This window comes from Tubulanus polymorphus, chromosome 7 (genome assembly GCF_964204645.1).
Source record: "Tubulanus polymorphus chromosome 7, tnTubPoly1.2, whole genome shotgun sequence".
NCBI classification, from domain to species: domain Eukaryota; kingdom Metazoa; phylum Nemertea; class Palaeonemertea; order Tubulaniformes; family Tubulanidae; genus Tubulanus; species Tubulanus polymorphus.
In genome coordinates, this window is record NC_134031.1 from 163,454 (window position 1) to 178,896 (window position 15,443).

At 40.1% G+C, this 15,443-nt stretch overlaps 2 protein-coding genes across 4 annotated transcripts; one reads left to right on the plus strand and one right to left on the minus strand.

The window, feature by feature from the left end:
* Positions 1 to 226: 226 nt before the first annotated feature.
* On the plus strand, positions 227 to 9,754 carry LOC141908471 (BLOC-2 complex member HPS3-like). Of its 2 annotated transcripts, none has more exons than XM_074798537.1 (22): positions 227 to 485; positions 1,218 to 1,796; positions 2,002 to 2,226; positions 2,588 to 2,868; positions 2,958 to 3,074; positions 3,156 to 3,280; positions 3,363 to 3,429; positions 3,715 to 3,908; positions 4,533 to 4,626; positions 4,716 to 4,896; positions 4,990 to 5,041; positions 5,120 to 5,213; positions 5,477 to 5,548; positions 5,642 to 5,740; positions 6,101 to 6,158; positions 6,274 to 6,308; positions 6,587 to 6,673; positions 6,747 to 6,813; positions 6,919 to 7,139; positions 8,974 to 9,195; positions 9,272 to 9,419; positions 9,585 to 9,754. In XM_074798537.1, the coding sequence occupies exons 1-22, from the start codon at positions 272 to 274 to the stop codon at positions 9,746 to 9,748; spliced, it is 3,396 nt and encodes a 1,131-aa protein (XP_074654638.1). In that variant the 5' UTR covers positions 227 to 271; the 3' UTR covers positions 9,749 to 9,754. The 2 variants fall into 2 exon arrangements, with proteins under 2 accessions (XP_074654638.1, XP_074654640.1); XM_074798539.1 differs by having other exon boundaries at positions 2,059 to 2,226.
* LOC141908480 (endoplasmic reticulum mannosyl-oligosaccharide 1,2-alpha-mannosidase-like) lies at positions 2,060 to 15,421 on the minus strand. 2 transcript variants are annotated; one of them, XM_074798560.1, is made up of 11 exons: positions 15,250 to 15,421; positions 14,793 to 15,053; positions 14,575 to 14,640; positions 14,400 to 14,493; positions 14,140 to 14,325; positions 13,466 to 13,614; positions 13,051 to 13,239; positions 12,732 to 12,916; positions 12,523 to 12,646; positions 12,243 to 12,437; positions 2,060 to 2,195 (listed from the first exon to the last, which is right to left on the minus strand). In XM_074798560.1, the coding sequence occupies exons 1-11, from the start codon at positions 15,346 to 15,348 to the stop codon at positions 2,151 to 2,153; spliced, it is 1,593 nt and encodes a 530-aa protein (XP_074654661.1). In that variant the 5' UTR covers positions 15,349 to 15,421; the 3' UTR covers positions 2,060 to 2,150. The 2 variants fall into 2 exon arrangements, with proteins under 2 accessions (XP_074654661.1, XP_074654660.1); XM_074798559.1 differs by lacking the exon at positions 2,060 to 2,195 and adding an exon at positions 10,644 to 12,059.
* Positions 15,422 to 15,443: the final 22 nt, after the last annotated feature.

Sequence of the window (15,443 nt, forward strand, 5' to 3'; positions counted from 1 at the left end):
GGATTCTACGTTTTAGCGACATTTATAGGACTATTTGATGTCAGCGATCGTAGATTTTGTCCATGTGTAAAGCGGCGTGCGTATCGATACCTCACTTGCCACAGTAGGAAATTTCATCGGTATTTACCGGATGACAAACTCACGGTGCGTTCCGCATTTTGTTTGCCGGAAGTAGGGGTCGCGATTAACCCGGAAATTTCAATCGGGTTTTCCCGAGAAATGCGGAAGTGTTTTTATTTTTGTCAAGAACTGAAGAAAAACTTCTACTAAAATGGAAAATAAACATTTATGTCACCATTTTGTATCTCAAGATGTGTTTAGTACATCAAAGGAGCCGTTATCCGTCTGCGTGTCTAACACTGAGATATTTATAGCTACTGCCGACCCGAAAATAGAGATATATAAACTAGGAGAAACTAAAACTGGAAAAATACAATCTTTACAATCGATGTCAACAATTCAGACAATGAGTTATAGTAATAAAGGTGAGTTTGAATAGACAGGAGACTGAGGAGGGCCGACTGACCACAGCACAGGAGGCTGAGGAGGGCGGACTGACCAAAGCACAGGAGGCTGAGGAGGGCGGACTGACCACAGCACAGGAGGCTGAGGAGGGCTGACTGACCACAGCACAGGAGGCTGAGGAGGGCGGACTGACCACAGCACAGGAGGCTGAGGAGGGCGGACTGACCACAGAACAGGAGGCTGAGGAGGGCGGACTGACCACAGCACAGGAGGCTGAGGAGGGCGGACTGACCACAGCACAGGAGGCTGAGGAGGGCGGACTGACCACAGCACAGGAGGCTGAGGAGGGCGGACTGACCACAGCACAGGAGGCTGAGGAGGGCGGACTGACCACAGAACAGGAGGCTGAGGAGGGCGGACTGACCACAGCACAGGAGGCTGAGGAGGGCGGACTGACCACAGCACAGGAGGCTGAGGAGGGCGGACTGACCACAGCACAGGAGGCTGAGGAGGGCGGACTGACCACAGCACAGGAGGCTGAGGAGGGCGGACTGACCACAGCACAGGGCTTTGAGTTGTCGGAACTGTAATTACAATAGTCTGTTAATCCAGTACCTACAACTTGAGTCCCTGGGTCTGTGCAATTGACAAGTAAATTCTCCTGAGAGATATAGAGTCCACGGCATGTAAATATCCAGTCAGGTGACAGTTGACAGGCGTGCAGTTTTACTCGACTATTATTTTTATTTCAGGTGAATATATTGTAACATTAGAGAAGAATTCAAGAGATGAAAGATTTGCACGTGTTTATATGAACTGGAGAGATGGGAATTTAAATGCACAGAAAGCGATTGTCGCCGGAAAAGTGAAACATTTACTCAATAAATCATCTCGTAATTCACCGTTTTTATTAGTGATTGAAATCCCGACTCAAGGTTCGCCGACGAGTTTTACGTGTTGTAGTGAAACCGGTAATATAGGGTTAACCTACGAGTTCGGATCGAGGAATACCGTTTCTATTTATAGATTCGATCGCTATAGTCAACAATACGGAGATTTCTTCCGTTATTTAGAGGTCGATTTCAGTTTCCCGTTAATTAACTGCTCGTTATGCGAGAACTATTTGAGCGTTTGTTCAGAGTTCGACGTTCAAATTATTCAAATTCACCAGCGGTTTGAGGAAGTTCGTAGGCGGAGTTTTGCTTTAGGGGCATGTGAGGAGGCGGAGTCTAATATGGAACCGTTCGATGATTGGTCGATCGTCGATCGTTATCACGAGAATATCGACTTTGATGATTTACAAACGAAATCAATTGAACAAAATTCTGCAGGTAAAAATAATTTGATAATTAAAAAAAAAACAAATCAGAAATCATTAAAATTGTGGATAAAACTCATAAAACTGTGGAGTAAAATAACACAGAAATTCACGATCAGTTTGAGACGACTGATCGAAGGATGAATTTGTGCTGTGTTATTTTATTTCTCCAGTTTAGGGTTGAATCAAGTGATTTGAATCGATGACATTTATTTCAGAAAATCTCGGTCATCGTGCTATGACTGTAGGTCACAAACGCAACATGAATATTTCAGGCTACAATTTACCGAAGTTAATTAATTTACCATCGATCGAATCGGCTCGAGAATTAGAACAACAATTAGCGGAGATTAATGGAATAGAAGTTTTAGGGATGATTGATTCTATACCGGGGCATCCTGTATCGGTTAAACTGAAAGATAGAAAAATCTCATCACAATCAGGTAAATATATATATATATACTACTCATCTTTCTAAAATCCTTCAGTAAATATATCCTAAACTCATCCTCCTAGACCCTCGACAAATATATCCTAAACTCATAATCCTAGACCCTCGAAAAATATATCCTAAACTCCTGCTAGACCTTCGACAAATATATCCTAAACTCATACTCCTAGACCCCCGACAAATATATCCTAAACTCATCCTCCTAGACCCTCGACAAATATATCCTAAACTCATACTCCTAGACCCTCGACAAATATATCCTAAACTCATACTCCTAGACCCCGAAAATATCTTCAATTAGACCCTAAACCCGTATATTCACTGCGGTAAAGTGAACTGTGATATATTTGTAGATGATGGAAGTAAATCAGTATTCACACAGAGAACATGTGTTTATAGAAGGTTTAAGAAGTCACGTTTAGATAGATTATTATCTGTAGAACTGATTCCAACCTACAGATCATCATCCGTTCTCTCTTCCGATGACGCAGATTTCTTAACGTCTAATCTCAGAGATAATCTCGCCGGGATGGCCTGTCTCGTTAGTTCACGTAATCATTGTTACATGTATAATGTCATGGAAACGCCGAGATTGTTGTCAACGTATGATTTCCCATTGGATACGGTGAATAAGGTATCAACCAATCAGAATTAGGATTATTCAAGTCTCATGGTTTTAACGGAGAGTAGGTCGGATTAATGGATTATCTATTATATTTATAGGTAATAATAGGAGATAATCTAATCCATACGGTTTCTAATGATGGATTAAATACTTACACTTCACGCCATTTTGTGTCAGTTTTACATCATTTAAAAGACTGCTCTGATATCAGTAAGGTAAGTCGTAGTCTGACGTCAATTCAAATTATCAACTGTTTATTTTGTGTTTAATGTCAGTAATGTCTGTGTGTTTAATAGATCTGTCCCCCGGTGACTCTACCCCCTTGTAACATCGGAATACAGAAATTCATATTAGGTAAAATACAAGATGCGTGCGTTTGCAACGAGTACGTTATTCTATTGTGTAAGGCCGATACATACAGGTAACACTATCTTTCGGTATATAGTCCGATATCCAGTCCCGTGTCCGGCCTGTATCAATCTGTCTTATATTTATATTTCTAGTGATTCCAATGCGTGGAGTATTTATGCATTGAAAAATCCAGCTTCCTACAATCTGAGCTCTGATGTAGTAAGTAATCTTCACCTCACAGTGAGGGGAGGGAGAGGGGAAGGGAGGGAGAGGGGAGGGAGAGGGGAAGGGAGGGTGAGGGGAGGTGTTCACAAAATATGGTAATGCAAAATATAGTTGACTTTCTTTCCCAAAATCTACGCAATTTTCAAGCATTTTCTACATAAGTTTACAATTTCTGACCCCTATATTGATGCGTATAGACTTTTATATAAACGACCCCTAAGTTTCAGTAAGTCTATTCTCCTCCTAACTGTGAACCCTGTTTGTGGTGTATATTTTCAGTATGAAATGGCAGTGAGTTTAAAGACTGATAGTTTCACCGATCACTATCAGTTATTACAGGAATCGTGGTTATTGTTTCTGTGGAGTGAAAGGTTTACTAGATTTCACAGTAATAAACAAACTGTTTCAGATCAGTTAAACATCGTACAATTAAAATATGATATAGCAGCAACGTTAGCGGATTATTATGCATTGTAAGTAAACCATAACTTTGTTCTGAACTCAGTTCTACAGTTCTGGACCTAGTTCTACAACACTGGACCTAGTTCTACAGTTCTGGACTCAGGTCAGCAGTTCTGAACCCAGTTCTACAGTTCTGGGTTCAGTTCTACAGTTCTGAACCCAGTTCAGCAGTTCTGAACTCAGTTTTACAGTTCTGGTCCCAGTTCCGCAGTTCTGAACTCAGTTCCACAGTTCTGGACTCAGGTCAGCAGTTCTGGACTCAGTTTTACAGTTCTGGTCCCAGTTCCGCAGTTCTGAGCCCAGTTCTACAGTTCTGGACATAGTTCAGCAGTTCTGGACTCAGTTTTACAGTTCTGGACTCAGGTCAGCAGTTCTGGACTCAGTTTTACAGTTCTGGACTCAGTTCTACAGTTCTGGACTCAGTTTTACAGTTCTGGACTCAGGTCAGCAGTTCTGGACTCAGTTTTACAGTTCTGGACCTAGTTTAGCAGTTCAGAACACTGGGAAAGACTGGTAATAAATTTTAACTAGCAAAAGGATAAAAGAATTCATATTAGTCGATAAAACCTGTCACTGATGCAGAATATCCAATGTCGCGATCATGTTCGTTATAATTGAGTTTGTTTATATTTTAGACCTCACAGACAGCAGTGGAATTTGGCTCTTCCATTTTATCAATTATCTGGACGTTCATTAGAATCGATTGTTACTCAAAACTGTGGATCAAATGTAAATATTACCATCTACGGTTTAATATAACCATGATTTAAATAGCTCGAACCATGCGAATAACACGGTTTATTTAAACCATATTTCAGGAGTTAAAACCGTGTTACGGTCGAGGATTTCTCAACTATTTGAATTTCATGGTTTTCGATGAGAAATCTTTAGAGATCGGGGAAGCTTGCGCCAATCAGATTTTACAAATTTATTCTCAAGAAGCTCCGGAGAAATTATCCACAATTATTCTCAATTCTAACATCAACAAATACAAAACTGGTAAAATTCTAAATACGACGAAATATTTATCATAATTTCCTTATTTCTGATTGTAATGTTTTATCAGTTTTACGTTTTTTTGTGTTTTTATAGAATTAGTTTTGATTCTGATGAATGATTGGATTTTAACTACCGAAAATGAACAGTAAGTTTCAGATCATTGGTAGAATTTTCCTGTATTCGTTTTAAAGTTAAGAAACTGAAATGCGTTTGTATTTTATAGGTTTTTGGATCTGGATTATTTAGCTTTATCGATTCTGAATTTAAAAGTTGGCGAATTGGACACTGCCAAAAGCTATCTGTCTAAAATATCACAGGTTAGTAATAATGAGAGGTAGGGGGTTCGGGAGGTCACCTCTCACTCAGGATCCAGATTCACAGTTGCAAGTTAAGATTTCACTCAAGAATTAACTCATTGCCAATAAGCTAAGTTTAACTCAGAGCAACCTGAGTTCAGAGTTAACTCTAACTCACAACTGTGGAACTGGATCCTGAGTTCAGAGTTAACTCTAACTCACAACTGTAGAACTGGGTCCTGAAGAGTTATGTCTTCAATTTTGTATATTTCTTCTTTTTGTAGGAAAGTTTGATTAGAATTTGTGCAGAAATTCCACACTTATTTATAAATGAAAAGTTCACAGATCTTTCACAGGTTCGATATTTATAATATTTTTAGAAACTAGAAACATTTTCTAGAATTACTTGTATTGAAATTAAGCGATTAATTATTGTTTGTATTTTGTAGATGATTCGTTGTGAAAACAGTGATTTATTTATTCAACTTTTACTCATTCTACAAGATAAACACATCAATAACTACTACTATATATTAAACCTACTCAAGGTTAGCACTAACTATTTCCATCTTAAATCATGGTTTGTAGCAAGTTTAACGAGTGCTGCTTTTTGTAAAAAAAATGGTCAAGGTCCTGATTTATGCTACTTTTGACTCACAAGTTACCCACTTTGGTATTGATAAGTAAAACAATACTTGAGATACTGGTATTTTACCATAGTGCATGTGCTCAGGGTCAGTCCGGGTTCATGAAGGTTATTGTGATGGTTTGAGTAGTTACAATGTCTAGTGATTAATACTAGAAACCGTGTTAATTTGGAGCTGAATTATTTTCTTCCAAATTAGCTTCACATTTAATGATTCACAACTGTGGAACTGGATCTAAATTTCTCTTTTCTCTGTTTCTAGGGTGTAGATGGTGCTGAGACCAATGATTATGTGAATTTTCTAGAACGCGTATTATCAGGTACTGGTACCTGCTGGGGCTGCTGCTGCTGCTGCTGCTGCTGCTGCTGCGGTGGTCATCATGTTCTTTTATTCAAACTTTTACTATCAATAATCTTATTCATTCTATTTTTTAGATGAGAGCAGGAAATCTGTTTATCCATCGTTAGCTGTAAGTATTTAAAAACATGTACATCATCCTGTACACAAGTGCATGTTACATGTACATGTTACATGTACCTCTTCCTGTACACAAGTACATGTTACATGTACATCATCCTGTACACAAGTACATGTTACATGTACATGTTACATGTACCTCTTCCTGTACACAAGTATATGTTACATGTACATCATCCTGTACACAGGTACATGGTACATGTACATCGTCCTGTACATCTTCCAGTAAATAAGTACATGGTACATATACATTTTCATGACATTTTACAGAAAGATTTGGCACTGATTTATATGAGACACATGAAGAAACAGCAGCTGCAGCTGCAGCTTCACCCGAGCAGCTGTAGTACGACTGTTGTAAGTATTCAATGAATTATTGTCACTGTTTATATACTCGAGTTCAATACTGAAAATAATCATTGAATTTCAGCTGAAATCTGGAACTGGACATTTTGCAAACAGATTCAATTGGTTGAATAGTATGCCTCCATTTAACGGTATGTCACTGATTGAGGGGGGGGCTATGGGGGGGGGGGAGGGCGGACTACAAGGGGGTGGCTGCCTGGGCTGTAAAATTCAAACTTATTAGATTTATTTTCCAGGTTCAGCACCAGCTAATTACTGCATATACCAGCAACATGAACGCTCCCCTCGCAGTGGAAGACATCAGGAACGCTCACCTCGCAGTGGAAGACATCAGGAACGCTCCCCTCACAGTGGAAGACATCAGGAACGCTCACCTCGCAGTGGAACTGAACAGGAGGACAGCACCAGGTCACAATGTTCATGTGTTCATTGTTATAAAACTCTGTTGAGCTTGCAGGTATAAACTCTCCTCTCACAGTGGACCGGTCTGTGAGTAGATTAAACTCTCCTCTCGCAGTGGACCGGTCTGTGAGTAGATTAAACTCTCCTCTCGCAGTGGACCGGTCTGTGAGTAGATTAAACTCTCCTCTCACAGTGGACCGGTCTGTGAGTAGATTAAACTCTCCTCTCACAGTGGACCGGCGTGTGAGTAGATTAAACTCTCCTCTCGCAGTGGACCGGCGTGTGAGTAGATTAAACTCTCCTCTCGCAGTGGACCGGTCTGTGAGTAGATTAAACTCTCCTCTCGCAGTGGACCGGTCTGTGAGTAGATTAAACTCTCCTCTCGCAGTGGACCGGTCTGTGAGTAGATTAAACTCTCCTCTCGCAGTGGACCGGTCTGTGAGTAGATTAAACTCTCCTCTCGCAGTGGACCGGTCTGTGAGTAGATTAAACTCTCCTCTCGCAGTGGACCGGTCTGTGAGTAGATTAAACTCTCCTCTCGCAGTGGACCGGTCTGTGAGTAGATTAAACTCTCCTCTCGCAGTGGACCGGTCTGTGAGTAGATTAAACTCTCCTCTCGCAGTGGACCGGTCTGTGAGTAGATTAAACTCTCCTCTCGCAGTGGACCGGTCTGTGAGTAGATTAAACTCTCCTCTCGCAGTGGACCGGTCTGTGAGTAGATTAAACTCTCCTCTCACAGTGGACCGGTCTGTGAGTAGATTAAACTCTCCTCTCACAGTGGACCGGCGTGTGAGTAGATTAAACTCTCCTCTCACAGTGGACCGGTCTGTGAGTAGATTAAACTCTCCTCTCACAGTGGACCGGTCTGTGAGTAGATTAAACTCTCCTCTCGCAGTGGACCGGTCTGTGAGTAGATTAAACTCTCCTCTCACAGTGGACCAGTCTGTGAGTAGATTAAACTCTCCTCTCACAGTGGACCAGTCTGTGAGTAGATTAAACTCTCCTCTCACAGTGGACCGGTCTGTGAGTAGATTAAACTCTCCTCTCACAGTGGACCGGTCTGTGAGTAGATTAAACTCTCCTCTCACAGTGGACCGGCGTGTGAGTAGATTAAACTCTCCTCTCACAGTGGACCGGTCTGTGAGTAGATTAAACTCTCCTCTCACAGTGGACCGGTCTGTGAGTAGATTAAACTCTCCTCTCACAGTGGATCGGTCTGTGAGTAGATTAAACTCTCCTCTCGCAGTGGACCGGTCTGTGAGTAGATTAAACTCTCCTCTCGCAGTGGACCGGTCTGTGAGTAGATTAAACTCTCCTCTCACAGTGGATCGGTCTGTGAGTAGATTAAACTCTCCTCTCGCAGTGGACCGGTCTGTGAGTAGATTAAACTCTCCTCTCACAGTGGACCGGTCTGTGAGTAGATTAAACTCTCCTCTCACAGTGGACCGGTCTGTGAGTAGATTAAACTCTCCTCTCGCAGTGGACCGGTCTGTGAGTAGATTAAACTCTCCTCTCGCAGTGGACCGGTCTGTGAGTAGATTAAACTCTCCTCTCACAGTGGACCGGTCTGTGAGTAGATTAAACTCTCCTTTCACAGTGGACCGGTCTGTGAGTAGATTAAACTCTCCTCTCACAGTGGACCGGTCTGTGAGTAGATTAAACTCTCCTCTCACAGTGGACCGGTCTGTGAGTTGATTAAACTCTCCTCTCACAGTGGACCGGTCTGTGAGTAGATTAAACTCTCCTCTCACAGTGGACCGGTCTGTGAGTAGATTAAACTCTCCTCTCACAGTGGACCGGTCTGTGAGTAGATTAAACTCTCCTCTCACAGTGGACCGGTCTGTGAGTAGATTAAACTCTCCTCTCACAGTGGATGATATCTTTTACAGATGTTATTGAGTTCAGATGAGGCGACAGAGGAACTACTTTCATCGGTGAATGCTGAGATTACTACACCGAGTGATAAGGCAGAATATAGTTCTATTTGGGTATTATGTAATATATACGATAATACTGAGAGAATAGTGAACTATTTACTGCAATTAAACCCATTAGTTTTACCAATATGTATTAATGAAATTATTCTTACTAAATCTGGCAGAAAAATTAACGTAAGTTTAAATTTTAGATATTCAAATATTCATCATTTTCAGAAAGAGCTGAAACTTTACCTTTAATGTGTTTTAGTGTAAACAGCTGATTGAGAATCTGACTCAGAAATTAAAACAACTCGATTCTAAAACACAGCGTGAAACAGATTGTGAAACAGAGTGTGATATTGAGTTTGAAACAGAGTGTGAAATTGAGTTTGAACTGATGAAAAATATCTATAAAGGTAAAACTATATTTTCATTCTAACTGAATCCAGTTGCATAGTAGAAATATTTAATTTTCAATGAGTTAACTTTCTCTATGTCTAAATCTAAAGACACAAATCTTTGAAACTAGAATTTTACTGCAAGTTAAAACTCAGTTTTAAAGTTATTAATTTCTATTTCAGAAATTCTGCTCGGTTTAACAAAGCGTCTCAACATCCACGAATTTCTACAATTGTTGCCTAGCGACGGTTGCTACGCATTCTTTCACCGTTTGATTTGTGAATGTATAAAATATTACAACGCACAGAAAATACTGGACTCTATTATGGACCGTGTTCAAACGTGACAGACGGACTACCTTCAAAACATCAGACCGCGTTCAAATGGACTAGGTTCAAACATCAGACCGCGTTCAAACGGACTACGTTCAAACATCAGACCGCGTTCAAACATGACACTGACAAGTAGCACCTCCCATCATCAATGAAAGGACCTGCTCTCTCCCTATTCCAACTAGGATGGTGCTGCTGCCCAGCTGGGGTCAATCAGTGTTCAACTGGGGTCAATCAGTGTTCAACTGGGGTCAATCAGTGTTCAACTGGGGTCAATCAGTGTTCAACTGGGGTCAATCAGTGTTCAACTGGGGTCAATCAGTGTTCAACTGGGGTCAATCAGTGTTCAACTGGGGTCAATCAGTGTTCAACTGGGGTCAATCAGTGTTCAACTGGGGTCAATCAGTGTTCAGCTGGGGTCAATCAGTGTTCAGCTGGGGTCAATCAGTGTTCAACTGGGGTCAATCAGTGTTCAACTGGGGTCAATCAGTGTTCAGCTGGGGTCAATCAGTGTTCAACTGGGGTCAATCAGTGTTCAACTGGGGTCAATCAGTGTTCAGCTGGGGTCAATCAGTGTTCAGCTGGGGTCAATCAGTGTTCAACTGGGGTCAATCAGTGTTCAACTGGGGTCAATCAGTGTTCAACTGGGGTCAATCAGTGTTCAACTGGGGTCAATCAGTGTTCAACTGGGGTCAATCAGTGTTCAACTGGGGTCAATCAGTGTTCAACTGGGGTCAATCAGTGTTCAACTGGGGTCAATCAGTGTTCAACTGGGGTCAATCAGTGTTCAACTGGGGTCAATCAGTGTTCAGCTGCAATTTATTCTGTTTTTCCTCTTGTTATAGTTTAAATTTGGAATGAAAATTGTATTCAAGAAAAAAGACAAAGTTTGTTGAATTATTTACATGTTGTTTATTTCTTAATTATTTGTGTGAAAATATACAGATTTTCATTCATGCTTTAAACAGTAGGTTTAACCTTACAACTGCCTTCCGTAGACTAGGTTAATCTCAACCTACCGTAGACTAGGTTTACTTCAACCTACCGTAGACTAGGTTTACTTCAACCTACCGTAGACTAGGTTTACTTCAACCTACCGTAGACTAGGTTAACCTCAACCTACTGTAGACTAGGTTAATCTCAACCTACCGTAGACTAGGTTAATCTCAACCTACCGTAGACTAGGTTTACTTCAACCTACCGTAGACTAGGTTTACTTCAACCTACCATAGACTAGGTTTACTTCAACCTACCGTAGACTAGGTTAACCTCAACCTACTGTAGACTAGGTTAACCTCAACCTACTGTAGACTAGGTTAACCTCAACCTACCGTAGACTAGGTTAACCTCAACCTACTGTAGACTAGGTTAACCTCAACCTACTGTAGACTAGGTTTACTACTGTCCTACGTGGTAACCCTCTGTAGGAATGTTTCCTCTTTATAAAAGCCAGCATTTTTTAATATGGACAACTTCAATATTTACACTACATTGTAACTTGTATAGTTGGTTACATTGTATCTACAGCACATTGAATACATTGTATCAGTTTTACACACATTGTTACAGAGCTCATTGATTGATTTTGATTTCAACTAAATACAGAGATATCAATCTGTAACCTGGAGCCATCCCTCTTCAGCCTGGAACCACCCCCCTTCAGCCCGGAACCACCCTTTCTATAATTCCGATGCAGATTGACACGTAATACAGTTTACACAACAGTTCATACATAGTCGATATTTAAATATTATTCATTTTACTCTTGATTTAATTAACTGAATATTAATTCACAGTTTAACTGCTTCCTAATTCAGTAATGTGCGTAGGTAATTCTGAAACAGTTATAGAAAAGAACTGTTACAGACATTCAGAGGCAGGGGAGGGGGAGGCAGTGGGATGATAGGGAGGAGGGAGAAGGGGGTTAGAGGGAGGAGGGAGAAGGGGGTTAGAGAGAGAAGAGAGCGGAAGAGAAAGAGGAGACAGATACTATTAATATTTTCTGATAGGTACAACATGAGCCTCAGTATTAAACACATATTCATCAATAGATAACAAACGTTCGTCATCGCTGAATAATAAATACAAATATTTCAAAGTTTCTCCCAAGAAAAAAGTCTCCATTTTATCTCTAAACGCGAGATTGTTCGGGTTTTTAACGTTACCGATAGCGCTGTATCCGCCGCTGTTTATTTTTGTATATTTTTCGAACGCTAGGAATATTTTCCAGCCCCATTCGCGATATTCGTTATTCTTTGTGATACGCCACAAATACATGAGACTTTCAACGGTTTCAGGTCGCAGTAAATTATGAGTGTCGGCAATCTGGAAAACACACTTTACTCAAGTCATCTCTTATTTTTGAGTTCTAATTCAATTTACTAAGTCTAATTTATCATTTTTATAAGTCATGATCGATAAAATGATCGACTCCTGCAAGATTAGTTTTTATCATTTTGTCCAATTTATAAAGAGTTAAATTCAACCCAAATGATGAATATTTCTTACCTTGACGAATATATCAGTTTTAGCGCCTGGTAACATATTAAAATGTGCGATTTCTGGACTCAAACCGGTCGGCATCTGAGCGTACATCTCATAACACGTTCTCATCAGTTTCTTCGCTAAATCCAGATGCCACGACGGTAATCCATTGTGGTATCCTAACGCTAGGGTTCCGGGTAAAAAACAAACTAAATGATCCTACAAAATAAACAATACATGTACCTTCAATTTTAACCCTTTGTTTGTTAAACGCTATTTTACCGGTCAGAAACATGGAATTTACCATTTTAGGACTGAAAGTAAATCCACCCAATAATTCACCGATAAACGTCAGTTTATTTTTACCGGTTTCGCGGACCATTAATTTTCTGACTCCTTCGATCGCTTGTAAATAATCTTCCTTCAACCTGAAATATCAAAATGGATAAAACAGAAACTTCGCTTAAACCACAATTAAGATATTCTCAGATACGAAAACATATTATAAATTACCAGTCGATTGTTTTTCCAGTTTGAATCCATTGTTTCAATAAATATTCGTAATAACTATCGGCACGCGCTCCTAATGTCAAGGTCGAATGACGGAATTCTCCTGTATTGGCGTTTATAAACATCGGCACCAAACCTTCACGTTTCGATAGTTTATGAATATGTTTCGATACTTTATCAGCAGCTTCCTGAAAATATCGATATTTACATCAGTTATATCACTAAGTATTTCATTAGATTTAACTATATTTGATAATTTTACCTGATATTTGATAATTTTACCTGATATTTGATAATTTTATCTGATATTTGATAATTTTACCTGATATTTGATATTTTTAGTTTCTCGACTCAAATCTTTAAATTCTATTTGAATAGAAGTGACCTCCGCTGTCGTGCTATCCGGTCCCCAACGCGGAGGACGCCCGGATCGAATCGCTAGATTCACATCAGAATACGGAATCGGGGAATGACTCGAGAACGCAGACATCAACCGATCTCCGAGATCCGTCTGAAAATACAATACAGCACAAAACCCTGTCAGTTAATATATACTAACGGTTATACGGGAGAGAGGGGTGTCAGGAGGGAGGAGGGGGTGTAAGGAGGGAGGAGGGGGTTGTTGGGAGAGAGATAAGGGGGTGTCAGGAGGGAGGAGGGGGTGTCAGGAGTGAGGAGAGGGGGTGTCAGGAGTGAGGGAGGGAAAGGGAAAAAAATTCTCACAGAATAAAACTTACCGCTTTTTGAAGGAATAAAGAATCATTTGACAGATGATAAGTGCTCAATAATCCTCCTAAACATCTAATGGTCGTCTCAAATAAATTCACATCACGGTTCTTATCAAATGATAAAGATTCAGCGACCCACGCACGGGCATCTTGAAACTCTACAATTAAAACAATATTCATATTCAGCCGGGCATCTTGAAACTACTACAATAATGTTCATGACATCAGGACTCAATTCCTCTATTATCGGATAAACATTTTGTTGATTCATTTACAGTATTTTCATAGACTACACTTTCTAAATAGTGATAACTGTACAACTAAGGGTTTCAGGTCCTGTATTATAACAGCTGATACAATGTAAATATGATGTAGCTTAATACATACAGTGTAATACATACGGTGTAATACATACAGCGTAATACATACAGTGTAATACATACAGTGTAATACATACAGTGTAATACATACGGTGTAATACATACGGTGTAATACATACAGTGTAATACATACAGTGTAATACATACAGTGTGTAATACATACGGTGTAATACATACGGTGTAATACATACAGTGTAATACATACGGTGTAATACATACGGTGTAATACATACAGTGTAATACATACGGTGTAATACATACAGTGTAATACATACAGTGTAATACATACAGTGTAATACATACCAGTTGTAAGATTCATGATATACATTGTATCCAATGCGTCTAGCAGAGTTAAACCAACATCGAACCATGTATTGTGTGATTTACTAATCGGCAATAATTCATCTTTACCCCACGCGTAACGTCGGTAACCATTCCACGCGTGTTTAAACGCACCAATCACAGCGCGTTGTCTATCATTCTGAGCACCTATAGAAATACATCAATGGCTGCTGCTATTATTCACCCTATGACATCATCGACTCATCATTGATCTCACTTACCTTGAAAACGTATGGCACCAGTTTGAGCAGCAGCTACTGCTGGTGCTGCACCTACTGCTGCTGTATCAGGTGCAACTACTTGTAATTTATCAATCTATAAAATATTACAACATTTAATGATTATTTGAAGCAAGAATCAAAAAATAAATATCTATTTCACTTTTTTTAGGCCTACCTGTTTTTTATTCGTTAATTTTGTTTTATTTTTACGATGAGATTTCTTAGTTAAATTCCATTTAGACTGAAAATAAAATTGAGAGAGTGAAGTTGTTGGAAATCCCTTTAGCCCACCAACACCCGCCCGTTGCACCCGCCGACACCCGCCCGTTGCGCCCACCGACACCCGCCCGTTGCGCCCGCTGACACCCGCCCGTTGCCCGTACAGATACTTACAACAATACCGTTCACCTGCTGTTGAGCCTTTCTTTTCAATTCCTCGATATTCGGTATTTTTTTCGCGAATTTCACCGAATAAACTTCGCCATTGTTGCCGTCTTGGCGGAGTCGTTTCCGTGACAACGCGATAATCTCGCCTCGTTCGAGAGAGTTAAAATCGCTATATATCGTGGGAATTATATAAACGGCGCAAACTAAACCCAGCAGTAGAATTATAGACAGGATGGATCTCTGTAACCGTGATAATCTGTACCAGTACTACAAACAGCAGCAGCAGCACCGGAAATAAAAACCATAAAAATATCAGCGAGTAATAAATATACAAATTTACTGACACCTTTGTATCAAGACTTTATTAAACTTTTTATATGAACCACGGATTAAATACGTAATTAAATAAAGTGAATTGATCCATATTGGTTGGTAATAAAGTGAATTGATTTTGTTCTCTTACCCTCCATACTGATTGTCGTGACGGTTTTCTAACATTTTTTGTCGATAAAACGGAATCAAATTGAGAGACTTCAACCACAGAATAATCTCGCTTCATCATTTTGAACTGTCACACCATCAATTAATCATAAAAACACTGTTCTGATACATTGTCGTGTCATTTCTAACATTGTACCGTCTCGTGGCGCCATCTGC